Raw genomic sequence first — 27,054 nt, 5'->3', positions numbered from 1 at the left:
GAATAATTGTTGACCCCGGCACTGATCCCTTTGACACTCCACTAGTTACACGTTGCCATCCTGAATATACCCCTCTTTTCCCAACTCTTTGTCTTCTATCAATTAGCCAATCCTCTATCCAGGCTAATATACTACCCCCAACACCATGGGCTCTTAACTTATTAGCTGGCCTTTGGTGCGATGTTTTATCGATCAAACCCTTCTGGAACCACCCAGCTTCCAGAACCATCACCCTTTGAGGCTAAGTTACCGCAATGTGTGAGATATTCCAACCCTGGATAGGGGTCCTGAGTTCCTGAAGTTTGGAACATGAGAAAACCCTTCCCTAATTTTCCCAGAATGTTTGCGTTAATATTGCTGAGAGTGGCACTTTATGGGCTATTCGAACGTTTGTCACCGTTTCCTTCTGTAATATTTATATCTGTTGATAAGTATCGGTGTCAGCTCTCCACGAGCTGGTTTCAATTCTGCAAAAGTGGGCACGGGAGTGTGGGGGGGGGGGAAGGGCAGAGAATGGGGGTGGGGGAGGTGTAATTCACGTCACCACTGATTTGACTGTTAGGATCATTGACATAACAGTGGATATAAAGCTTCCCTTTGCCTTGCCAGCTCATTGTGAAGCTCAGTATCAGTTTCCACGTCGCCCTACAGAATGGCTGGAGAACAGGCCTACGATGGTTTTGATAACTTCAGTCTCGAGAATGAACCAAAACAGAAACGGGCGAAGCAGATTCCAGGTAAACTTTCATTCAGCGAAGGTCAGGATCAGTGCGTCGGAGAGGATATTCTTTTGTCCCGAGTATATTGTGTGTAAACAGCCATGGGTGTTGCTAACGTGAATTTCTCATTGTGCTGAGTAAGGGGAGGGGTAATATTGGCCATCGGAAATAGACAATATAAACAGCACGGTGGCACAATGGTTAGCACAATTGCTTCACAGCTCCAGGGTCCCAGGTTCGATTCCGGCTTGGGTCACTGTCTGTGCGGAGTCTGCACGTCCTCCCCCTGTGTGCGTGGGTTTCCTCCGGGTGCTCCGGTTTCCTCCCACAGTCCAAAGACGTGCGGGTTAGGTGGATTGGCCAGGATAAATTGCCCTCAGTGTCCAAAATTGCCCTTAGTGTTGGGCGGTGCTACTGGGTTATGGGGATAGGGTGGAGGTGTTGGCTTGGGTAGGGTGCTCTTTCCAAGAGCCAGTGCAGACTCGATGGGCCGAATGACCTCCTTGTGCGCTGTAGTAAATTCTATGAATTGCAACAGGAGGGTGTTTCTGTCGGTCCGATTCCTTGCTATCTAAGATACCTTGCGGTATTTGCTGAATCTCTTTGCAATTCACTGCTGACCCCTTATCTCATCTGTTTGTACAACACCAACAATCTCATTTCATCTACAACACAGAACCTAAACTGGCATCCCCCTGCAGCCCAAGGGGTGATGCCCCGTCTTCGCAATAAGAGGCTAAACTAAAGCCCCATCTTCCCCAGCAGGCGGGACTAACAGATCCTCAGGCTCAGCCGGGACTTCTTTCGGATCTCCTGGGCAATATTTAACCCTCAAAATAGATTCTCTGGTCGTTATCTTGTTACTGGGTTTTTTTGGGGATCCTGCTGTGCTCACATTGGCCACTTTGTTCCCTACCTCACAGCAGTGGCAACAATTCGGAAGAGCTTCATTGATTGTAAAGTGTTTCAGGATGTTGTGAGGATAGAAAAGGCAGGATAAAAACCCATGGTTTCCTTTCCCTGGTTTGTGATGGGCGTGTTCCTGTTGATTGATTGATTGATTGATATTACTTTTCCAAGGCTACGGATTTAAATAGCCTTATTAACGGTGAGTTAATTTGGCAGCAATTATCATCATTTTGAAGATTTTGATACCATTTAATATGACATTCTAATCAGTGCCATGTTTGAAATCTCAGGTAGCCGATTTAAGTCGATCTTCTCTGGAAAGGGGTTGATGGTCCTGATCTTCATCCTTCTCGGTGTCTTCCTTATTCTCCTGGTCACCGGGGTCATTAAATGTAAGTAACTGCGCACTTCACGTCCACGTTGGCTTTCCTCGAATTGATCCTTGAGATGTGGGCGTCACCGGTGATGTGAAATCGATCCCAGTTGGTGAAGTGTGAAACTACTATCTCCGATAGTAGGTTAATTCTCAGAATGCAGCATTGCATGTGTCTCATACTCGTTTGAAAAAACAGAAATCGCTGAATTAAACAAATTAAAGAGAGAGTTTAATCCTAAATGGGAGGGGGGGAAGGAAGCCTTTGCAAGGTGCCAGAGGAGGAGGAAACTAGGACATAAAGAAAAGACAGAAAGGGGAATAAGAAAAGTGATCGGCAGAGAAGCCAAGATCCAGATTCAAACAGCCCACAGTGAAAAATATTGGAAGCGGGACAAGTAATGTAACAAAGACAAGCTTAAAGGTTTTGTGCCTTAACGCGTGAAGCATTCGCTACAAAACGGATGAACTAATCACACACATAGACGTAAACGGGTATGATATAATCAGGATTACGGAGAGATGGCTGCAGGGTGACCAGGAATGGGAACTGAATATCATGGGGTATTCAGTACTTGGGAAGGACAGACGAAAAGTAAAAGGCGGTGGGGTTGCATTGCTGGTTAAAAAGGAAATTAACGCAATAGAGAGGAAGGATATTAGTTCCGACAATGTGGAATCTGTATGGGTAGAGCTGAGAAACATCAAGGGGTAAAAACATTAGTGGGTATTGTTGATAGACCCCCAAACTGCAGTGGTGATGTTGGGAATGACATTGAACAGGGAGTTAGAGATGCATTTGATAAAGGGACATCTGTAATTATGGGTGATTTTAATCTGCATGTAAATTGGGCAAATCAAATTAGACCCATTACAGTAGAGGATAAATTCATGGAGTGTATACGGGGTGGCTTTCTGGACCAATGCATTGAGGAACCAACTAGGCCACCCATAATGAGAATGGAATCATTGGCAATCTAGTTGTGTGAGACCCCTTAGGGATTAGCACCCATAATATGACAGAATGTTTCATCAAGGTGGAGAGTGAAGTAGTTGATTCTGAGGCTATGATCCTGAATCTTAATAAAGGGAACTAAGATTTTTTCTTTTTTTTTTTTAAAATTTAGATTAGCCAATTATTTTTTCCACTTAAGGGGCAATTTAGCGTGGCCAATCCACCTACCCTGCACATCTTTGGGTTGTGGGGGCGAAACCCACGCAGACACAAAGGGAACTAAGATGATATGAGGCATGAGTTGGCTATGATTAACTGGGAAACATTATTTAATGGGGATGACTGTGGATAGGCAATGGCAAACATTCGAGAAGCGTGTGGGGGAACTGCAACAATTGCTTATTGTCTGGCACAAAAGAAAAACATGAAAGTGGTCAAACCATTGCTTACAAGGAAAATTAAAGATGGTATTCGATCCATGGAAGATTGGCCAAGAGAAACAACAGGTTGAGGATTGTGAGCAGTTTAGAATTCAGCAAGGGAGGACAAAGGGATTGATTGAGAACGGCAAAATAAAGTACGAGAGTAAGCTTGTGGGGAACATAACAAATGACTATGAAAGTTTCTATCGGTCCATGAAGAGAAAAAGATTGGTGAAGACAAATGTAGGTCCCTTACAGTCAGATACAGGGGAATGTATAATGGGGGCAAATTGGCTGAGCAACTAAACACATACTTTGGTTCTGTCTTCACAAATGAGGACACAAATAAGGTACCAGGAATGTTGGGGAATGCAGTGTTTAGTGAGAAGGAGGAACTGAAGGAGATCAATAATGGTAGAGAAATAGTGTTGGGGAAATTGATAGGATTGAAGGCTGATAAATCCCCAGGGCCTGATAATCTATATCCCAGCGTACTTAAGGAAGTAGCTCTAGAAATGGTGAATGTATTGGTGGTCATCTTCCAGGATTCCACAGACTCTGGAACAGTTCCTGCAAATTGGAGGGTAGCTAATGTAACCCCACTATTTAAAAGGGAGAAAGGTACCTCCAAGTGAAGGCATTTGCCAGACGACAGGTAGCGGGGTTCCCCGCGCTCCCCGACAGGGGGGTGAGTGATAGGGTGCTATCAGGGGTCTGGGTCGGGGAGGGGAAGATCTCGGACATCTATAAGATTATGCAGGAGGTGGAGGAGGTACCAGTAGAGGAGCTGAAAGATAAGTGGGAGTTAGAGCTGAGGGAACAGATAGAGGACGGGACATGGGCAGACGCCCTGGAGAGGGTTAACTCGTCGTCGTCATGTGCGAGACTAAGTCTCATTCAATTTAAGGTACTGCATAGAGCCCACATGACGGGGACAAGGATGAGTCGGTTTTTCGGGGGTGAAGACAGGTGTATTAGATGTTCGGGAAGCCCTGCGAATCATGCACATATGTTTTGGGCATGTCCGGCACTGGAGGAGTTCTGGAAGGGGGTGGCAGGGACGGTGTCGAGAGTGGTGGGGTCCAGGGTCAAGCCAGGATGGGGACTTGCGATCTTCGGGGTTGGGGTGGAACCGGGGGTACAGGAGGCGAGGGAGGCTGGAATATTAGCCTTTGCGTCCTTGGTGGCTCGGAGGAGGATCCTGATTCAGTGGAGGGACGAAAGGCCTCCGAGTGTTAACACCTGGTTAAACGACATGGCAAACTTCATCCAATTGGAAAGGATCAAATTCGCCCTGAGAGGGTCGGTGCAGGGGTTTTCCAGGCGATGGCAACCCTTCCTAGACCTCTTGGATCAGAGATAGAAACTGAGGCCATGACAGCAGCAACCCGGGAGGGGAGGGGAGGGCGGGAGGGGGGGAGGGGGGGGGGGGAGGGGGGACAACGACGAAGGAAGTACGGTAGCGGCGGTGGCACGGGCAAGGCCTGCCCGAGGACGCTGCTAGAAATGATAAGTTGGTCTGACTGTCGGTTCGCCGGCGGGGGGGGGGGGGGGGGGGGGGGATTTTTTTTCTTTTTCTTGTTAAGTAGGGGGGTTTGACTTTGTTTTGTTATAATTTAAATGTAAATGTAGGGGGGGTTAAAATGTTTGTATTTTGAAAAATTCAATAAAAATTATTTAAAAAAAAAAAAAAATAAAAAAAAAATAAAAGGGAGAAAGAGAGAAAACAGGGAATTATAGACCAGTCAGCCTGACATCAGTGGGAAAAATTCTGGAATTCATTGTCAAAGATTTTATAGCAGAGCACTTAAAAAGCAGTACTGTAGCAGGATTGGATAGAGTCAGCACGGATTTATGAAGGCAAAATCATAGAACATACAGTGCAGAAGGAGGCCATTCAGCCCATCGAGTCTGCACCGACCCACTTAAGCCCTCACTTCCACCCTATCCCTGTAACCCAATAACCCCTCCTGACCTTTTTGGACACTCAGGGCAATTTAGCACGGCCAATCCACCTAACCTGCACATCTTTGTACTGTGGGAGGAAACCGGAGCACCCGGAGGAAACCCACGCAGACACGGGGAGAAAGTGCAGACTCCGCACAGTGACCCAGCGGGGAATCGAACTTGGGACCCTGGCGCTGTGAAGCCACAGTGCTATCCACGTGCGCTACCGTGCTGACAAATCTACTGGAATTCTTTGAGGATATAACAAGTAAATTTAATGAGGGGGAGACAGTGGATGTGGTGTATATGGACTTTCAGAAGGCTTTTGCATACGAGATTAGTGTGTAAAATGAAAGCGCATTGGATTGGGGATCGTGTATTGAGATGGACAGAAAACTGGTTGGCAGACAGGAAACAAAGAGTAGGAATTAACAGGTCTTTTTCCAATTGGCAGGCAGTGACTAGTGGGGCACCGCAGGGATCCCACAATATATTCACAATATACATTAATGATTTAGATGAGGGAACAAAATGTCATATCTCCAGATTTGCAGATGACACCAAGCTGGGTGGGAGGTTTGAGCTGTGAGATCCTTCAATGTGATTTGGACAAGTTGAGTGAGTGGGCAAATCAATGGCAGATGCAGTATAATTTGGAGAAATGCAAGGTCATCCACTTTAGTTGTAAAAACAGGAAGGCAGACTGTTATCTTTTCTCTTCTTCTCTTCCTGTTGTCAGTCTGCCTCTTTCGTGTGGCCTTGTGTTGGGCCCTTTCGTTTCTATGTCGGCCACTTACTGGCCTCCCCCTTGTTGTTTCCTCAGGTCTCCCCCGCCCACACCCCGCTGATTCCCCCCCCCCCCCCCCCGTCCCATTTCTGTCTGCTCCCTGTGGTCCCGATGACCCCCCTGTATCTCTGTTCCCCTTCCCCCGCTCTGTTGGTTCTTGGCTTCGAATAGGTCTTGGATCGCTTTGAGGAAGCCACTTCAGACCCTCAAAGAGGGAACTTGACCTTCTCTATGAGGAGACATTCTGAGAGGTCAGCGAGCCAGTCTGCAGCTTTGGGTGGAGCTGCCGATCGCCAGCCGAGCAGGATTCTCCGGCGTGCGGTTAGGGAAGCGAAAGTGAGGGCGTTGGCCCCCCTTCCCCATGTGTAACTTTGGCTGCTCTGATACCCCGAAGATTGCCACTATTGGGCCTGGCTTCACCCTCACCCCCACAACCTTGGACATGGCCTCGGAGAAGGCTGCCCAGAACCCAGCAAGTCTGGGTTAGGCCCCCGAACATGTGGACGTGGATGGCCGGGCCCCCCGGCACCGTTCACATTTACCCTCCATCGGAAGAACCTGCTGATTGAGGTTCTGGTTAGGCGCGCTCTCTGCACCACTTTCAGCTGCATGAGGCTGAGCCTTGCGCAGGAGGAGGTGGAGTTGGCCCTGCTAAGTGTCCTCACCCTATTTCCGTCCCTCGCTTTTCCACCCACGTTTCCCTTGCTTTGTCCAGTGGTGAGCGTGTCCCTCCTAAAAGTCGTCTGTATATGTCTCCGCAGTTTCCCTTCCCCACGGTGTCCGCGTCCAGTAACTCCTCCAACATTGTGTTTCCGGGGCCCTGGGGTAAGTCACAATCTCCTTGCGGAGAAGGTTTTTGACCTGCAGATGTCAGAGTTCCAGTCCGTTGGTTAGTTCCAGTCTCTCCGTCAGGACGTTAGTCTGTCCCCCATATCAAAGTCATTAACCGTCAGTGTCCCCCGCCCCCGTCCTATCTCCACCTTTTAAAGGTGGCGTCCAGCGTGTCTGGTGCAAACCTGTGGTTGCCACAGATGGGGGCCATGGTGGACCCCTCGGTTAAACCGAAATGCCGCCTCGTCTGGTTCCAGGTTCCCAGTGTTGCTGCCACCACTGGGCTGGTTGAGCGTTTTGCCGGCTGGGATGGGAGCGTGGTCATGGTGAAGGCCCGGAGGGTCGTTTCTGTGCAGGAGGACTCCTCCATCCTCACCCATTCCGGATTTAGTTCCTTCTCCCCGGCTGCCAACCCGGATGAGGATCAAAGGCCCGTGTTTCTGACATCGTCCAGGAATCCGGGGTGCAATCGGGTTCAGGTGGGCCTTCAGTTTGGTGGGAGTCGGCCTGTGGGAGAAAGTCATATCTCCAGATCTCCAAAAACACAACCCACTGAGCCGGCACTGAAAATATAAATTATATAAAATGAGAAACCGCTGGAAATAGTCACCAGTTCGAGCAGCATCCGCAGAGACAGACAAACAGCGGTGAAACATTCCACGGGATCCACTCCCTGTGTCCCTTCCCACCCTGTCTTTATTGGTGGCAAAAGCGAATCGCCATTGCTGTTGGCGGGAACCTCTCATCCCGTTGATGTCTACAACGTTTTGCATGGCTCAACTTTCCCGTTGCCGGGGAAGCCACCGGGGGATGGGAGGGCGGTAACCCACTTTCAACAGGACCTGAGGATATTATAAATAATCTTTATTTGTGTCACAAGTAGGCTTACATTAACACCGCAATGACGTCACATGTCTCCACACTCTGGCGCCTGTTCGGGTACACTGAGGGAGAATTCAGAATGTCCAATTCACCCAACAGCACGTCTTTCGGGACTTGTGGGAGGAAACCGGAGCACCCGGAGGAAACCCACGCAGACACGGGGAGAACGTGCAGACTCCGCACAGACAGTGACCCAAGCCGGGAATCGAACCTGGGACCCTGGCGCTGTGAATCAACAGTGATAACCACTGTGCTACCGTGCCGCCCACATGAAAACGTGCCCAGCCCGGCAGCTTGTCCGGCGTTGACCGCCCGACACTAGTGTGCTGCCGTCACCCTCGACACACTCAAACCTGTTCGCCATTCCCACTTTTCGGAAGGTTGCATTGATTGTCACAATTTGAAGTGTTTGCTGCTAGATATTGGGTTTCGGAGAATTTGATTTACAATCTCTCGGCTGCTAAATGAAACTTTGCGACTAAGATCTTGCTGATTTCCCAGGTTCAGAGACCAATGAGACTGTGGAGGAGTTTCAGTCACAAGTCCAGATGCAAGTCTCTCACGCATTGAATAACGGTGAGTGCAGTGTCTGTGAAATCAATGTCATTGGAAGAGTTTCACCTGTAAAAGCCGAAGAATTCAGAGTAAAGGATAAATGATCAGAACGCCAGTTAGGTTAGCCGCTAATTACTCAGTAACTCTAACAACTATTTATACTCTGTTATTGGGCTGCAATGCCAAGTCCATATTTATCACACGTCCTGAATTACCCCAAGAGGTTTGTGTGTCTTTAGATTTATTTTCAAACAACTGAGTTCACAACAGGTTCACCTTCCTGAGCAGCAGCGGTGACCTGGGTTTTTACACCTGGGGGTAAAATTGATCCCCCTATCGTACCACACCGTGTCTGACCATAACAGGGTTTTTCTTTTGTGAATTTAGAAGGATGAAAGTATTTTACTGAAGGTCTGCCTTTAACCATTTACAACCAGAAACAAATCTTTTTTTAAATAAATTTAGAGCACCTAATTAATTTTTCAATTAAGGGGCAATTTAGCGTGGCCAATCCGCCTACCCTGCACATCTTTGGGTTGTGGGGGCGAACCCCACGCAGACGCGGGGAGAATGTGCAAACTCCACACGGACAGTGACCCAGAGCCGGGATCGAACCTGGGTCCTCGCGCCGTGAGGCAGCAGGGCTAACCCACTGCACCACCGTGCTGCCCCACCAGAAACAAATCTAACAGGCTCTCTTTAATTAAAAAAAGGGGTTTGTTTTTATTGAGTTAATAATCCCACCCAGAAAAAGACAGCAAAGTATTTAAAAAGGTAAATCTGCACTTCTCAAACTTTCATGGCCCACACGCGCACAGACACACATGCACTCAGTCACACAGACACACACGCACACAGACACACACGCACACAGACACACACGCACACAGACACACACAGGCGCACAGACATACATGCACACAGACACACACACACAGACACACACGTACACAGACACACACGCACACACGCGCACAGACACACATGCACACAGACACACACGCACACAAACACACACACACAGACACACACACACAGACACACACACACACAGACACACAGACATACACGCACACAGACACATACGCACACAGACACACAGACACACACGCGCACAGACACACATGCACACAGACACACATGCACACAGGCACACACACACACAGACACACACGCACACAGACACACGCGCACACAGACACACACGCACACAGACACACACACGCACAGACACACATGCACACAGACACACACGCACACAGACACACACGCACACAGACACACATGCGCACAGACACACACGCACACAGACACACGCACACAGACACACACGCACACAGACACACACGCACACAGACACACATGCACACAGGCACACACACACACAGACACACACGCACACAGACACACACGCATACAGACACACACGCGCACAGACACACACGCACATAGTCACACACGCACAGACACACATGCACACAGACACACAAGCGCACAGACACACACGCACAGACACACCCAGGCACACACGCATACAGACACACACACGCACAGAGACACACGCACACAGACACACACGCACACACGCGCACAGACACACATGCACACAGACACACACGCACACAAACACACACAGACACACACACACAGACACACACACACACACAAACACACAGACATACACGCACACAGACACATACGCACACAGACACACAGACACACACGCGCACAGACACACATGCACACAGACACACATGCACACAGGCACACACACACACACAGACACACACGCACACAGACACACACGCACACAGACACACACACGCACAGACACACATGCACACAGACACACACGCACACAGACACACACGCACACAGACACACACACGCACAGACACACATGCACACAGACACACACGCACACAGACACACACGCACACAGACACACGCACACAGACACACACGCACACAGACACACACGCACACAGACACACACGCACACAGACACACACGCACGCAGACACACATGCACACAGGCACACACACACACAGACACACACGTACACAGACACACACGCATACAGACACACACGCGCACAGACACACACGCACATAGTCACACACGCACAGACACACATGCACACAGACACACACGCGCACAGACACACGCACACAGACACACCCAGGCACACACGCATACAGACACACACACGCACAGAGACACACACGCACAGACACACACGCACATAGACACACACGCACAGACACACATGCACACAGACACACATGCCCACAGACACACACGCACACAGATACACACCCACACAGATACACACGCACAGACGCACCCAGGCACACACAGACACACATGCACACAGACACACAGACACACACGCACAGACATGTGCACACAGACACATGCACGCACACAGACACACACACAAACACAGACACACACCAACCCACACATGCGCACACAGACACACACAAAAACACACCAGACACACACCCACCACACATGCGCACAAACACACACACACACATGCGCACACACACACACACACACACAAAAGCATGCAAAATTTACAAGTTATACCATTGGTAGTTACTTATTTATCCAAATTAAAGTTCACCACTGAAAGATTTTAAAGCTTGTGAGTTCTCTGTTTAGAGGCCTTGGTTGGTACGGTGGTGCCAGAATTTTTTCCCAAGTTCCTTTAGATTCCAGGAGCCCGGGTAACTACAATTGTCGGCGATAATTCCTTTTTAATCCATAATCTGTCTCATCCAGAAGACGATGAGTTTTGCACCTGATGTTCCTTTTGTTGGAGAATTCACCATCTCTGTGCTGGATTTTTAAACTGTAAGCGATAGGGAGAGGAGAGAAGGGAGCTCCTGCCTGCTTCATTGGCAACTTTCCCAGAGTACTGAACGCTTATGTCTTTAGCAGCTTGGAGTAAAAGAGATTTTACACTCAGTCACATGACCTCTCTCTTCCCATAATGACTTCAAAAAGGGGTTTGTTGGTGTGATGTCGGAACCAATAATTGCTTTTGCTTCATGGCTGGTGGATGAGTGGATTCTGAAGTGTCCCCTGAATGAGTCAATACCTCTCTGGATGTGATAGGAAGACATCTTTCATGCGTCTATTGATTGTTCCTGCAGACTTCCTGGTTCTGCTGGAGAGGTACCCTTGTAGAAACGTAAATGTTACGACCAGGATATTTTTTTCAGTCCATCCTTTTGAAGTCATTTTCGACAGCCCCAGTTATGAAATTCCAGAGATGGTTGTTGTGGCATGTCTGGATTATATTCCGCGTTGGAACATTCCAGACACTGGGCACTGGAAATAAGAAAAATCAGGTGACTCGTGGCAGCCATCTTTAGTCAGTGACTTTCTCATCTTTTAAAAAGTCCTTTTTAAGCAATTCCGTACATATTTGCTCATCCAGTTAAGTTACAGGTTGATATCATTCTTGCAGAAGTCACATCATTGTGGCATTGACCATAACGTCCGCTAGAAACTCACAAATAACCCAATTTAATTTCACAGATTGATACGGCGGGGTTTGAACTCAAATCCTGATTTGACTTTCAGACAGAACTCCCAAGTCCCGTGATTTTAACCTCCCACATTTACCGCGCAACACCTTTATATCGGGTAGCTTTTTGGAACAGCAGGTGGGTAGGAATCAAACACCAGATCTCAAAGGGATAAAAACAATGGAGAATTAAATATAGAGAGTGTGTACTTGGAGGGCAGAAAGGGATTGGAGATGGCGGAGTGGACACTGACGAATTGGGGATGACCCTGAAACTCTCTGAGTTCTCTGTTGTGTCCAGCTGGTGCCAGAAACACGGCAATCCCCTTCCTGAAACTCTGGGCCCGCTCGCTTTAAGACATTCCTTGCAATCCAAATTCTTCGACCAAGCTTTTGGTCACCTGCCCTAGTGTCCCCTCATCGAGCTCAGTGTCAGAATTTGCCCACAACGGTCTTGTGAAGGACCTTGGGATGCTTACCTACGGTGAAAGGCACCATCTAAATGCGAGTTGTTGTTGCCTCACGTTCGACATGCCTGGCCTGTATGATCGTCCACTCCGCCGCAGCTGTACTCAGGCTCCCATCATCCCCCAAATCTCTTCCAAAGCCTCAAACCTACAACAAGGAAAAGTGCAGCACAGGAACAGACCCTTCGGCCCTCCAATCCTGCACCGACCATGCTGCCTAAAACCTTCTACACTTCCGGGGACCGTATCCCTCTATTCCCATCCTAATCATGTATTTGTCAAGTCCCCCCTCAAAAGTCACTATCGGACCTGCATCCGCCACCTCCCCCAGCAGCGAATTCCAGGCACCCACTAATAATTATAAGAACGATCTTTATTATTGTCACAAGTAGGCTTACATTAACACTGCAATGAAGTTACTGTGAAAATCCCCTAGTCGTCACATTCCGGCGCCTGTTCGGGTACACAGAGGGAGAATTCAGAATGTCCAATTCACCTAACAGCACGTCTTTTGGGACTTGTGGGAGGAAACCGGAGGAAACCCACGCAGACACGGGGGGAGAACGTGCAGACTCCGCACAGACAGCACAGTAGCACAGCGGTTCACACATCTCTGGCGTTAGTCGATACTCTGCGATGAATTGGTGAACAGGTTACACAGAGGTGAGGGGGTAAAATTTCCCCGTATTGTGGCTCACTCACACTGCAGCCGGTTAGGAGGTGATTTGCTTAAAATTCTAATCTTGACATCTAAACCGTTTCTCACAATTTAGTCTCCGACAGGACAGAGCTGCGGGAGCTCGAGCTGCACATCCTCAGCGAAGTTTCACGGATGAGTGAGAGAGGTGAGAGGGACAGCGCTGGTTAGGTCAAACCGCTGGCGTGAATAGACATTGTGGTGCTAATTCCCATAAGGGAATGTAGACATTTATGGTACAGAAGGAGGCCATTCAGCCCATCATATTTGTTACAGCCGGAAAGGAGAAATCGAGACATCATATTTTATTGTTAATTTGCAGCACGGGTTTAAGAATAAGTCACTCCTCCACGTTCTGGAGACGACAGGGGATTGATTGGATTTCAGTTTAATGAAGTGCAGGGAGCGTCAGTCTCCTGCAGGTGGCAGCAGCACCCAGGCCTTCCCTGGCCTGGACCTCTCATTGGAAGTGACAACGTCCACTGGGATGGAGCCTGGGCCCTGTCACTCCCACAGTCAGCAATCCGCCTTCAACCAAGATCACTCCCTCGATCAATATCACTCCCTCAACCAACATCCCTCCCTCGATCAATATCACTCTCTCAACCGACATCCCTCCCTCAATCAATATCACTCCCTCAACCGACATCCCTCCCTCAATCAATATCACTCCCTCAACCATCACTCCCTCAACGAACCTCACTCCCTCAATCAATATTCCTCCCTAAACCAACATCACTCCCTAAATCAATATCACTCCCTCAACCAACATCCCTCCCTCAATCAATATCACTCCCTCAACCGACATCCCTCCCTCGATCAATATCACTCCCTCAACCGACATCCCTCCCTCAATCAATATCACTCCCTCAACCGACATCCCTCCCTCGATCAATATCACTCCCTCAACCGACATCCCTCCCTCAATCAATATCACTCCCTCAACCATCACTCCCTCAACGAACCTCACTCCCTCAATCAATATTCCTCCCTAAACCAACATCACTCCCTAAATCAATATCACTCCCTCAACCAACATCCCTCCCTCAATCAATATCACTCCCTCAACCGACATCCCTCCCTCGATCAATATCACTCCCTCAACCGACATCCCTCCCTCAATCAATATCACTCCCTCAACCAACATCCCTCCCTCGATCAATATCACTCCCTCAACCGACATCCCTCCCTCGATCAATATCACTCCCTCAACCATCACTCCCTCAACGAACCTCACTCCCTCAATCAATATTCCTCCCTAAACCAACATCACTCCCTCAATCAATATCCCTCCCTCAACCAAGATCACTCCCTCAATCAATATCACTCCCTCAACCAACATCCCTCCCTCAATCAATATCACTCCCTCAACCAACATCCCTCCCTCGATCAATATCACTCCCTCAACCGACATCCCTCCCTCGATCAAAATCACTCCCTCAACCGACATCCCTCCCTCGATCAATATCACTCCCTCAACCATCACTCCCTCAACGAACCTCACTCCCTCAATCAATATTCCTCCCTAAACCAACATCACTCCCTCAATCAATATCCCTCCCTCAACCGACATCACTCCCTCAATCAATATCCCTCCCTCAATCAATATTCCTCCCTAAACCAACATCACTCCCTCAATCAATATCACTCATCAATCAATATCCCTCCCTAAACCGACATTACTCCCTCAATCAATATCACTCCCTCAATCTATATCCCTCCCTAAACCAACATCACTCTCTCAATCAATATCCCTCCCTAAACCAACATCACTCCCTCAATCAATATCCCTCTCTCAACTATTACTCCCTCAACCAACCTCACTCCCTCAATCAATATCCCTCCCTCAATCAATATCCCTCCCTCAATCAATCAACCTCCCTCAATCAATAACCTCCCTCAATCAATCAACCTCCCTCAATCAATCAACCTCCCTCAATCAATTAACCTCCCTCAATCAATCAACTTCCCTCAATCAATCAACCTCCCTCAATCAATTAACCTCCCTCAATCAATTAACCTCCCTCAATCAATCAACCTCCCTCAATCAATCAACCTCCCTCAATCAATCAACCTCCCTCAATCAATCAACCTCCCTCAATCAATTAACCTCCCTCAATCAATCAACCTCCCTCAATCAATCAACCTCCCTCAATCAATCAACCTCCCTCAATCAATCAACCTCCCTCAATCAATTAACCTCCCTCAATCAATCAACCTCCCTCAATCAATTAACCTCCCTCAATCAATAAACCTCCCTCAATCAATCAACCTCCCTCAATCAATCAACCTCCCTCAATCAATCAACCTCCCTCAATCAATCAACCTCCCTCAATCAATCAACCTCCCTCAATCAATCAACCTCCCTCAATCAATTAACCTCCCTCAATCAATCAACCTCCCTCAATAAATTATCCTCCCTCAATCAACGTAATATTTGTCTTTATTAGTGCCACAATTAACACTGCAATGAAGTTACTGTGAAAAGCCCCTAGTTGCCACATTCCGGCGCCTGTTCGGGTACACAGAGGGAGAATTCAGAAGGTCCAATTCACCTAACAGCACGTCTTTTGGGACTTGTGGGAGGAAACCGGAGCACCCGGAGGAAACCCACGCAGACACGGGGAGAACGTGCAGACTCCGCACAGACAGTGACCCAAGCCGGGAATCGAACCCGGGACCCTGGCGCTGTGAAGCAACAATGCTAACCATTGTGCCACTGTGATACCCTGAATGTGTGTGCCTGTGTAAGTGTGTGTATTAGTGTGTGTTGTGTTTGTGTGAGTGTGTATATTAGTGTGTGTTTATGTTTGTGTGAGTGTGTATTAGTGTGTATATTTTTAGAACATAGACCATAGACCATAGAGAAATACAGCACAGAACAGGCCCTTCGGCCCACGATGTTGTGCCGAACTTTTGTACTAGGTTAAGAACAAATTAATCTACACCCCATCATTTTACCGTAATCCATGTACCTATCCAATAGCCGCTTGAAGGACCCTAAAGTTTCCGACTCAACTACTTCCACAGGCAGTGCATTCCATGCCCACACTACTCTCTGGGTAAAGAACCTACCTCTGACATCCCCGCTATATCTTCCACCATTCACCTAAAATTTATGTCCCCTTGTAATGGTTTGTTCCACCCGGGGAAAAAGTCTCTGACTGTCTACTCTATCTATTCCCCTGATCATCTTATAAACCTCTATCAAGTCGCCCCTCATCCTTCTCCGTTCTAATGAGAAAAGGCCTAGCACCCTCACCCTTTCCTTGTAAGACCTACTCTCCATTCCAGACAACATCCTGGTAAATCTCCTTTGCACCTTTTCCAAAGCTTCCACATCCTTCCTAAAATGAGGTGACCAGAACTGCACACAGTACTCCAAATGTGGGGATGGGTGTGGGTGGGGAGGGTGGGGGTGTGGGGTGGGTGGGGATGGTGGGGGTGTGGGGTGGGTGGGGATGGGGGGTATGGGTGGGGGTGTGGGGAGGGTGGGGATGGGTGGGGAGGGTGGGGTGGGGAGGGTGGGGATGGATGTGGGTGGGGAGGGTGGGGGTGTGGGGAGGGTGGGGATGGATGTGGGTGGGGAGGGTGGGGGTGTGGGGTGGGTGGGGATGGGAGTGGGTGGGGAGGGTGGGGGTGTGGGGTGGGTGGGGATGGGAGGTATGGGTGGGGGTGTGGGGAGGGTGGGGATGGGTGGGAAGGGTGGGGGTGGGGAGGGTGGGGATGGATGTGGGTGGGGAGGGTGGGGATGGGGGGTATGGGTGGGGAGGGTGGGGGTGTGGGGAGGGTGGGGATGGGGGGTATGGATGGGGAGGGTGGGAGTGTGGGGAGGGTGGGGGTTTGTGGGTGAGGGTGTGGAGAGGATGAGGGTGTGGGGGTGGGGTGGGTGGGATGGGTGTGGGTGGGGAGGGTGGGGGTGTGGGGTGGGTGGGGATGGTGGGGGTGTAGGGTGGGTGGGGATGGGGGGTATGGGTGGGGGTGTGGGGAGGGGGGGGATGGGTGGGGAGGGTGGGGTGGGGAGGGTGGGGATGGATGTGGGTGGGGAGGGTGGGGGTGTGGGGAGGGTGGGGATGGATGTGGGTGGGGAGGGTGGGGGTGTGGGGTGGGTGGGGATGGGAGTGGGTGGGGAGGGTGGGGGTGTGGGGTGGGTGGGGATGGGAGGTATGGGTGGGGGTGTGGGGCGGGTGGGGATGGGTGGGAAGGGTGGGGGTGGGGAGGGTGGGGGATGGATGTGGGTGGGGAGGGTGGGGATGGGGGGTATGGGTGGGGAGGGTGGGGGTGTGGGGAGGGTGGGGATGGGGGGTATGGATGGGGAGGGTGGGAGTGTGGGGAGGGTGGGGGTTTGTGGGTGAGGGTGTGGAGAGGATGAGGGTGTGGGGGTGGGGTGGGTGGGATGGGTGTGGGTGGGGAGGATGAGGGTGTGGGGAGGGTGTGGGGGTGGGGTGGGTGGGGGTGTAGGGAGGGTGTGGGGAGGGTGTGGGGGTGTGGGGAGGGTGGGGATGGATGTGGGTGTGGGGGTGGGGGTGTGGGGAGGGTGAGGGTGTGGGGGTGGGGGGTGGGGAGGGTGGGGAGGGGGTGGGTGAGGGGGTGCGGGGTGGGTGGGGATGGGTGTGGGTGTGGGGGTGGGGGTGTGGGGAGGGTGAGGGTGTGGGGGTGGGGGGTGGGGGGGTGGGTGAGGGTGAGGGTGTGGGGTGGGGGTGTGGGTGAGGGTGAGGGGGTGGGGGTGTGGGGGTGGGGGTGTGGGTGAGGGTGTGGTGAGGATGAGGGTGTGGGGGTGGGGTGGGTGGGGATGGATGTGGGTGTGGGGGTGGGGGTGTGGGGAGGGTGAGGGTGTGGGGGTGGGGGGTGGGGAGGGTGGGGAGGGTGTGGGTGAGGGGGTGGGGGGTGGGTGGGGATGGATGTGGGTGTGGGGGTGGGGGTGTGGGGAGGGTGAGGGTGTGGGGGTGGGGGGGTGGGGGGGTGGGTGAGGGTGAGGGTGTGGGGGTGGGGGTGTGGGTGAGGGTGAGGGGGTGGGGGTGTGGGGGTGGGGGTGTGGGTGAGGGGGTGGGGGTGAGGGTGTGGGGGTGGGGGTGTGGGTGAGGGTGAGGGGGTGGGGGTGTGGGGGTGGGGGTGGGGGTGTGGTTGAGGGTGAGGATGAGGGTGTGGGGGTGGGGTGGGTGGGGATGGATGTGGGTGAGGAGGGTGGGGAGAGGATGAGGGTGTGGGGAGGGTGGGGATGGGGTAGGGGTGGGGGTGTGGGGAGGGTGGGGAGGGGGGATAGGTGGGGAGGTTGGGGTGTGGGGAGGGGGTTTGTGGGTGGGGGTGGGGGTGAAGATGTTTGGATTTTCTCTCCCTTACGATGCACCCTTGCAATTCAGTTATGGCCAAGTTACTGAAGAACAATAACTTAATAAAGATCATGATCAGAAGATTGGAAATGTTACCCGAACCTGGTGAGTTATCCTGATGATAAGTTGATTTAAATAAATTTAAGGTGGAATCTTCCCTTCCATCGGCAGCGGGAAGTTGGCGGGAGCGAGGCCCAGACAGACCGGGATGAGCTTTAGGAATGGATTTCTTGAGACTTTAAGGTCGGTTTGAGCTTTACTGATACACAATATTGGGAAGTCTATCAGACCAGCTCATTGAAATGCCACCCAACCAGAATTAAGTTGTCCACCAGTCAGAAACTATAACGTTGACCTTTACAATCGTCGTGACCCTGGTGGGGTAGATGTCCATCACCCTCTTAAGGGAGCGTGAGCCAATGGCCAGCCTGTGCTGGAGATCGGGCGGTGCCAGTGAAAGCTGTGTGGAGGACACCGAGGGAGGGTTAGCGGGCAAGACTGGACCAGTGAACGGGCGAAGGTGGGAGGGAGTGTGCCGATTGCCCGTGTGCCCTTTAAATACGGGGCCTGGACCTCCGACCCTATGAACTGAAGGGCAGGGACGACCACTTCCAGCCTGTCCCTGCCACCTGAATGGGCAAGCCCCAGCCCGCGATCGCATGTGGTCACCCCATCCTGCACCCAGGCCGGGGACTCACCCTTACCTCCCCACCCACCACCAATCCTACACTTCAGAGAGGATGGTTCTGCATTAGTGCCCGGCAATATATAGACACTCCGCAGTCTGACCAGGCAAGTGTGAGGGAGTACGCCCTTTCGCTTTGGTGCCAACAGTGTGGAGGAGGCAGGTTTACCTTTCAACCTCGTCCTTTGCTGGAGGTGTTAGGACACGTTTCCTGCTCTAGTGACCTCACCAACGTAATTCCGCGATCCATGCCCACCCACCCACATCCCCCCCATCCCACACCCCACTCTCAGTCTCCAATGTTGGATTCACAAGGGAATATTCAGGAGGATGGCCATAAGCTTGGTCACAGGTAGGTTCAGAGGAGCACCATAAAGGGGCAGAGAGAGAGGTGGAGAGGTTTCAAGAGACAATCATAGAATTGAGGCCTTTAGCAGCTGGAGAACAGTCAGCATTGATGGAGCATTGAAAATTGGAGTTGCGGAAGAGGCCAAGCTGGGAGGGAAATCAATATTGTTCATGTTTGGCCCAGTGCAACATGGAGCCCCTCTTAAACCTAGAAACTGAGCGTGCCTGGAGGCCATTCCTCCTCCGTGTTGTGCTGTGTTGGTGAAATTCATGCTCCTTTGTTGACTTTTCCAGGTAAATGTTAAATGTTTTTCAGCCTCTCAGAACCTTCAATGCCCTCGCCACTGGATATACTTCAATGAGAGCTGTTACTACTTCTCAACCAGCAGAGCCTCGTGGAATGCAAGCAATTTGTACTGTTCCCAGCGTGAGACCCACCTTCTCGTCATTAACAGCCTTCAGGAGCAGGTGAAGCCAGCTTTATACAATCTGTCGGTGTCCAATAGGGCCGGCATTGTCAAACTCAGGGGCGCGACCCGCGGGTGGGTCGCGGGCGGGTCGTGGAGCCGTCCGTCACGGCGCTCCCGATCGCGCAAATCTGTGTGCAACAGCCACAGCAGCCGGCTGTTAATAATGCCGAATGCAAGCAACCTTCAAAATCGCCAGGAACAGATAAAAGAAAATTCGGCCGCACTGCGCATGCGCAAAACTATGCGCATGCACACCAGTGATCGGGCACACATGCGCAGTGCAGCCGCATTTTCTTTTAATATGATCGCAGCCTCTTTTTTTCAAGTTTGGGGGGGCCAAAGGGACCCAAAACCATTTCCTCCATTTTTGTCAGCAACAAACAAGGTAAGAGAAAATGGTGGGCCGCGCACGCCGGCTGGCGTAGGTCGTGAAGGTCGGCTGGCGTGGGTCGTAAAGATTGGCCGGTATGGGTTGCGAAGGTCGGCCAGCATGGCTCACGAAGGTCGGCTGGCGTGGGTCGCGAAGGTCGGCCAGCGTGGGTCGCAAAGATCGGCCGGCCAGGGTCGCGAAGGTCGGCCAGCGTGGGTCGCAAAGATCGGCCGGCCAGGGTCGCGAAGGTCGGCCAGCGTGGGTCGCAAAGATCGGCCGGCCAGGGTCGCGAAGGTCGGCCGGCGTGGGTCGTAAAGATCGGCCGGTATGGGTTGCGAAGGTCGGCCAGCATGGCTCACGAAGGTCGGCCAGCGTGGGTCGCAAAGATCGGCCGGCCAGGGTCGCGAAGGTCGGTCGGGTTGGGTCCCGAAGGTTGGCCGGTTGGTAAGAATGGGTCCCCGGAAAAGGAGTTTGGAAAACACTGCAATAAGGAGTGTGGTGGCGGAGAGGGTACAGGGAAGGGATGAGAGATCCAGATCTGTGGAGACACTGGAGAGGTTTGGGATATTCCCCTTTGAGCGGAGGGTCGAAGTCAGGTTCCACTGGAAGGTTTGAACGGACAATGTTTCTGAAGAGGGCAGATTTACAGAATGATAGGAAAAATCTGGGATTCATTTCAGACCTCTTCAATGAGCTGGTACAACATGATGAATAACAGCCTCCTGCCCTCTTAAATTCCAGACTTTCCTTCGCTCACAGAACCAAGTAGGTGACTGGAGTTGGGACAAATGTCTGTTTATCTGTTGCCTTTCTTTCCGAAACTTGCACCTGGCAAACCCCACACCAGCCCCCCACCACACCCCACTCCCCCAGTGAGGATTGTGGTCCAATCGATTGATAGAAGTGGTTTGAAGGGGCTGAATGGCCTCCTCCTGTCCCTGTGCAGTGATGACCGCTCCAGTTAAGAAGGTGAGGTGGAGATGGTGGGCACAGTCCTCCCATCAGCTTTATTAATGTGGACACCACTGGGAAAGGCCATGTGATTTCCCCGCAGGGTGGTTTGGAGGTATCCAGATCAGCATTCACCCACACTTGGAAATTCCTTCGGAGGATGAGGTAAACTGTGCCCTGGGTGAGGCGCGCGGGACCTGAAGATGCCGGCAAGGTCCGGCTCCTCAGGGATCAGGGCACCCTTTTTAAAGGCCGGCCAGACTTCAAACTAACACCCTGGCCTCTCTACAACCCCCCCCCCCCCCACCCCCCAACAGCCCCCCCCCCCCCCCGCCCCACCCACGTCTCTCCAGCAAAGACCTACCCCGCTTTCCTCCAGCATCAGCCTGCACCCCCTCACTCGCCAGCCTCCTCCCCCATCCCCTGGAGAGCCACACCCTGCTATAGGGCACCAAATGCCCCCCAATTAATGCCCTGTTCAGCCCCCCCCCCCCTCAGACCCCGCCTCCTCCAGGCAGTGCCAACCTGGGAGTGCCAGTTGCCATGCCCGTGACCAGGGACGGCAATGATATCCAAGACCCCCAGGGTGGCCTCCATGTCTGGTCTCCGTTTGCGGGGGTCATTAGGCCGGGATTCTCCTGCGGATCGCTGGTAATGGGATTCTCGGGCATCCCCCCCCCCCCCCCACAGCTGGGTGGCAGGGAAGGAATGAGGCTGGGCCCAGAGAGACAGGGCAAGAGACAGGACGGGATGCTGGGGTATGGCAGAGAGGCCGGGACACGCCGGAAGGTGGGATTGGGGTTTGCCACTAAGGCTTACGCAAAATCATTCCCACCCCTTCAAGAGACAATTCGGAGTGGGGGGGGGGGGGGGTTCCTCAACACTATGCAGCTCAGAGGTGTGGCTGACTCGATCCCAGTCCGCAGAGCTGCTGGGGTTTTATTTGAACCTTGGGCCGTATTATTAAAATCCATCGCGGGATGCCTCCGGTTCTGGGCGTGGCTGATAGCAAGGAGGGAGTTTGGATGCTTTGTGAAGCCGAGATTGGACTGGTCCCGTCCGGGTAGGGGAGGGAGTGAAGGCAACGCACCAACAGCTCGTCCCCCTGGGTTTGTCCTTGACGAAGGCCTGGAGATCAATTCTCAACGCCCAATGGGGGACGGGCAATGAATCGCTCTCGCCCAATGAAAGAACTTGAAAAATACTAACGATGTTCCATCTCCATCCGTACGCAGCATTTTGCGACCTCGGAAACCCAATCCAGGAGGTTCTGGATTGGTCTGACTGATCACAAAGGGGAGAATAAATGGCAATGGATTGACGGCACAGATTACACAAAATCGCCCACGTAAGTCCAGCCAAGAGATACAAAACCCAACACTGGCTATCTGGGTGCCTGGCGGCCCGATCCCTATACCTGGTTTGAACACAACACAACAGAGAGAACATGTTCTGGAATTCTCCGCCATTGAGATTCACTTTTCTCGCTGACGGCCCAGCCCCACCCATGGCTGGGGGTGGGTGGGTGGGGGGTGGGGGGGGGGGGGGTGGGGGGGGGGTGTCTTCAATGGGGAATTCCATTGATAATAGGCAGGCAGTAGAATAGAATCCCGCAACCAGAGAAAGGTGCGCCGCCGAGACACACGCAGCTTGGGCACCAGAGAATCCAGCCCATAATATAAAAACTAAGGTTCCAATATTGCCTCGGAGCTGGACGTTGTTCGCAACAATTATTATTGCATTTCAAAGACATGACGCTTCCTTAATGACAAAGAACAGCGAGCTGCCTGATATGTCAATAAATAGTCCTTTGGGAGCACACAACGAGAATTAAGACGCGTGTTGTCAAAGCTTTTCATCTTCCAATCTCCATGGCAACTCCTCGACCAATAAAAGTCCACTTGCCAACCAACCGGCGCTCTCTTCTCATTTATTGTAGCTTGTTGTTCCCTGTAAAATTTGGTATTCTTGCAAACTGATCTGATGAGTGCAAGACAATCAGCTTCGACGGCATGTGTCTTTTTTTTGTCAGTGCTCACCTCGGACATGAAATGAATGAAATGAAATGAAAATGAAAATCGCTTATTGTCACAAGTAGGCTTCAAATGAAGTTACTGTGAAAAGCCCCTAGTCGCCACATTCCAGCGCCTGTTCGGGGAGGCTGGTACGGGAATTGAACCCGCGCTGCTGGCCTGCCTTGGTCTGCTTTAAAAGCCAGCTATTTAGCCCTGTGCTAAACCAGCCCCTCATGTAGTGTGATGGACAGAAATTGACTTTTTTAAATTCATCTTTAGAGTCTCCAATTAATTTTTTTCCAATTAAGGGGCAATTTAGCATGGCCAATCCGCCTACCCTGCACATCTTTGGGTTGTGGGGGCGAAACCCACGCAGACACGGGGAGAATGTGCAAACCCCACACGGACAGTGACCCAGAGCTGGGATCGAACCTGGGATCTTGGCGCCGTGAGGCAGCAGTGCTAACCACTGCGCCACCGTGCTGCCCTCAGAAAAGAACATTTCCGATTGAAATCAACTCCTGAAGCGGTTTCCCAACCGTCAACAACGACAGCCGGCATTTATATAGCACCTTCAAACCAGTAAAACATCCCAAGGTCCTTCATGGGAACCATTTTCAAACAACATTTCCACCAAGCCATATGAGAAGATATTGGGACAGGTGAACGAAAGCTGAGTCAAGGAGCTAGGTTTTATGGAGACTCCTAAAGGAGCGGGAAACTGTAGAGAGGGAATTCCAGAGGTTAGCACCCAGCCAGCTGAAAGCACGGCGTCGAACGGCAGGGGAGTGAAAATCGGGATGAAGAAAGACCGGAATTGGAGGAGCGCATATCTCAGAGGGTTGTGAGGCTGGAGGAGGTTACAGAGATAGGGAGGGGTGTAGGGGCTGGAGGTTACAGAGATAGGGAGGGGTGTAGGGGCTGGAGGTGGTTACAGAGATAGGGAGGGTTGTCGGGGCTGGAGGAGGTTACAGAGATAGGGAGGGGTGTAGGGGCTGGAGGGGGTTACAGAGATAGGGAGGGGTGTAGGGGCTGGAGGAGGTTACAGAGATAAGGAGGGGGTAGGGGATGGAGGAGGTTACAGAGATTGGGAGGGGTGTAGGGGCTGGAGGAGGTTACAGAGATAGGGAGGGTTGTAGGGGCTGGAGGAGGTTACAGAGATAGGGAGGAGTGTACGGGCTGGAGGAGGTTACAGAGATAGGGAGGGTTGTAGGGGCTGGGGGAGGTTACAGAGATAGGGAGTGTTGTAGGGGACTGGAGGAGGTTACAGAGATAGGGAGGGATGTAGGGGCTGGAGGAGGTTACAGAGATAGGGAGGGTTGCAGAGGCCTGGGGAGGTTACAGAGATAGGGAGGGTTGTAGGGGACTGGAGGAGGTTACAGAGATAGGGAGGCTTTGTAGAGGCTGGAGGAGGTTACAGAGATAGGGAGGGTTGTAGGGGCTGGTGGAGGTTACAGAGATAGGGAGGATTGTAGGGGCTGGAGGAGGTTACAGAGATAGGGAGGGGTGTCGGGGCTGGAGGAGGTTACAGAGATAGGGAGGGGTGTAGGGGCTGGAGGAGGTTACAGGGATAGGGAGGATTGTAGGGGCTGGAGGAGGTTACAGAGATAGGGAGGGTGTAGGGGCTGGAGGAGGTTACAGAGATAGGGAGGATTGCAGAGGCTGGAGAAGGTTACAGAGATAGGGAGAGTTGTAGGGACTGGAGGAGGTTACAGAGATAGGGAGAGTTGTAGGGACTGGGGGAGATTACAAAGATAGGGAGGGTGTAGGGGCTGGAGGAGGTTACAGAGATAGGGAGAGTTGTAGGGGCTGTAGGTGGTTACAGAGATAGGGAGAGTTGTAGGGACTGGGGGAGATTACAAAGATAGGGAGAGTTGTAGGGATTGGAGGGGGTCACTGATATAGGGAGGGTTGTAGGGCTGGAGGAGGTAACAGAGATAGGGAGGGGTTTAGGGGCTGGAGGAGGTTACAGAGATAGGGAGGATTGTAGGGGCCGGAGGAGGTTACAGAGATGGGGAGGGTTTGTAGGGGCTGGAGGAGGTTACAGAGGTAGGAAGGAGTGTAGGAGCTGGAGGAGGTTACAGAGGTAGGAAGGAGTGTAGGAGGGGATCATCGATATAGGGAGGGTTGTAGGGCTGGAGGAGGTTACAGGTAGGGAGGATTGTAGGGGCTGGAGGAAGTTACAGAGATAGGGAGGGGTTTAGGGGCTGGAGGAGGTTACAGAGATAGGGAGGATTGTAGGGGCTGGAGGAGGTTACAGAGATAGGGAGGCTTTGTAGGGGCTGGAGGAGGTTACAGAGATAAGGAAAGGTGTAGGGGATGGAGGAGGTTACAGAGATAGGGAGGAGTGTAGGGGCTGGAGGAGGTTACAGGGATAGGGAGGGGTGTAGGGGCTGGAGGGGGTTACAGGGGTAGGGAGGGTTGTAGGGGCTGGAGGAGGTTACAGAGGTAGGAAGGAGTGTAGGGACTGGAGGAGGTTACAGAGATAAGGAGGGGTGTAGGGGCTGGAGGAGGTTACAGAGATAAGGAGGGGTGGGAATGGAGGAGGTTACAAAGATAAGGAGGGGGTGGGGATGGAGGAGGTTACAGAGATAAGGAGGGGGTAGGGGATGGAGGAGGTTACAGAGATAGGGAGGAGTGTAGTGGCTGGAGGAGGTTACAGGGATAGGGAGGGGTGTAGGGGCTGGAGGAGGTTACAGAGATAGGGAGGAGTGTAGTGGCTGGAGGAGGTTACAGGGATAGGGAGGGGTGTAGGGGCTGGAGGAGGTTACAGAGATAGGGAGGAGTGTAATGGCTGGAGGAGGTTACAGGGATAGGGAGGGCTGTAGGGGCTGGAGGAGGTTACAGAGATAGGGAAGATTGTAGGGGCTGGAGGTGGTTACAGAGATAGGGAGGGGTGTAGGGGCTGGAGGAGGTTACAGAGATAGGGAGGAGTGTAGTGGCTGGAGGAGGTTACAGGGATAGGGAGGGGTGTAGGGGCTGGAGGGGGTTACAGGGATAGGGTGGGTTGTAGGGGCTGGAGGTGGTTACAGAGATAGGGAGGGGGTGGGGATGGAGGAGGTTACAAAGATAAGGAGGGGGTGGGGATGGAGGAGGTTACAGAGATAAGGAGGGGGTAGGGGATGGAGGAGGTTGGAGATAGGGAGAGGGCAATGCAATGGAGGGATTTGGAAACATGGCTGAGAACGTTAAATGATTTGGATGGGCTGGTTTGTTTGTAAACTGTATTATTTTGTATGTGCTAAAGTGTTGGATGGCCAGGATTGGACACTGTAATACCCACCATTTCTTCCTCAGATATTGGATGCCTGGCGAACCAAACAGTCTTGATGAAAGCTGTGCTCACTTGTGGCTGGAAGGTTCCTGGAACGATGCCCCCTGTACTGAGATAGAGTACTTTGTCTGTGAAATGGATGCTCAGCAATAAGCCTGTCGCCAAGGAAAGCACTATTTTGGATTTTTCTTTAATTCCTTCCTGCTCAGCTCTAACTGCATTTGTGTAGCACCTTTCCTCACTTCTCACAATGAAGCACTTCTGACATGCAGGCACCGTTGTAATGTAGGAAACGCGGCAGCCAATCTGCTCACAGGCAGCTCTGTCAAACTGCAATGTGAGAATGTCCAGATCACCTGTTCTCGGGATCTGGGTGAATGGGTAAATATTGAGCAGGATACTGGGGGGGGACGCCCCCCATTCCTCTCCCAAATAGTCTCGCCAAATCTTTCTGTCCATCTGGGATTTTACACTGAACCCCACGGCAGCTGATCAGGGGAATGCACCCATTCCCCCCCCCCCCCC

General features: G+C 51.8%; 1 protein-coding gene across 2 annotated transcripts; it reads left to right on the top strand.

Moving 5' to 3' along the window:
• Positions 1–561: 561 nt before the first annotated feature.
• On the top strand, positions 562–27,054 carry LOC119957249 (C-type lectin domain family 10 member A-like). Of its 2 annotated transcripts, XM_038785094.1 has the most exons (8): positions 562–737; positions 1,919–2,020; positions 8,327–8,401; positions 13,163–13,234; positions 18,447–18,521; positions 19,766–19,917; positions 22,476–22,588; positions 26,553–27,054. In XM_038785094.1, the coding sequence occupies exons 1-8, from the start codon at positions 653–655 to the stop codon at positions 26,680–26,682; spliced, it is 804 nt and encodes a 267-aa protein (XP_038641022.1). In that variant the 5' UTR covers positions 562–652; the 3' UTR covers positions 26,683–27,054. The 2 variants fall into 2 exon arrangements, with proteins under 2 accessions (XP_038641022.1, XP_038641023.1); XM_038785095.1 differs by lacking the exon at positions 18,447–18,521.

Source organism: Scyliorhinus canicula, chromosome 25 (genome assembly GCF_902713615.1).
Source record: "Scyliorhinus canicula chromosome 25, sScyCan1.1, whole genome shotgun sequence".
NCBI classification, from domain to species: domain Eukaryota; kingdom Metazoa; phylum Chordata; class Chondrichthyes; order Carcharhiniformes; family Scyliorhinidae; genus Scyliorhinus; species Scyliorhinus canicula.
Note: the sequence above shows the minus strand (reverse complement) of the source record. Positions and strands in the feature narration are given on the sequence as shown.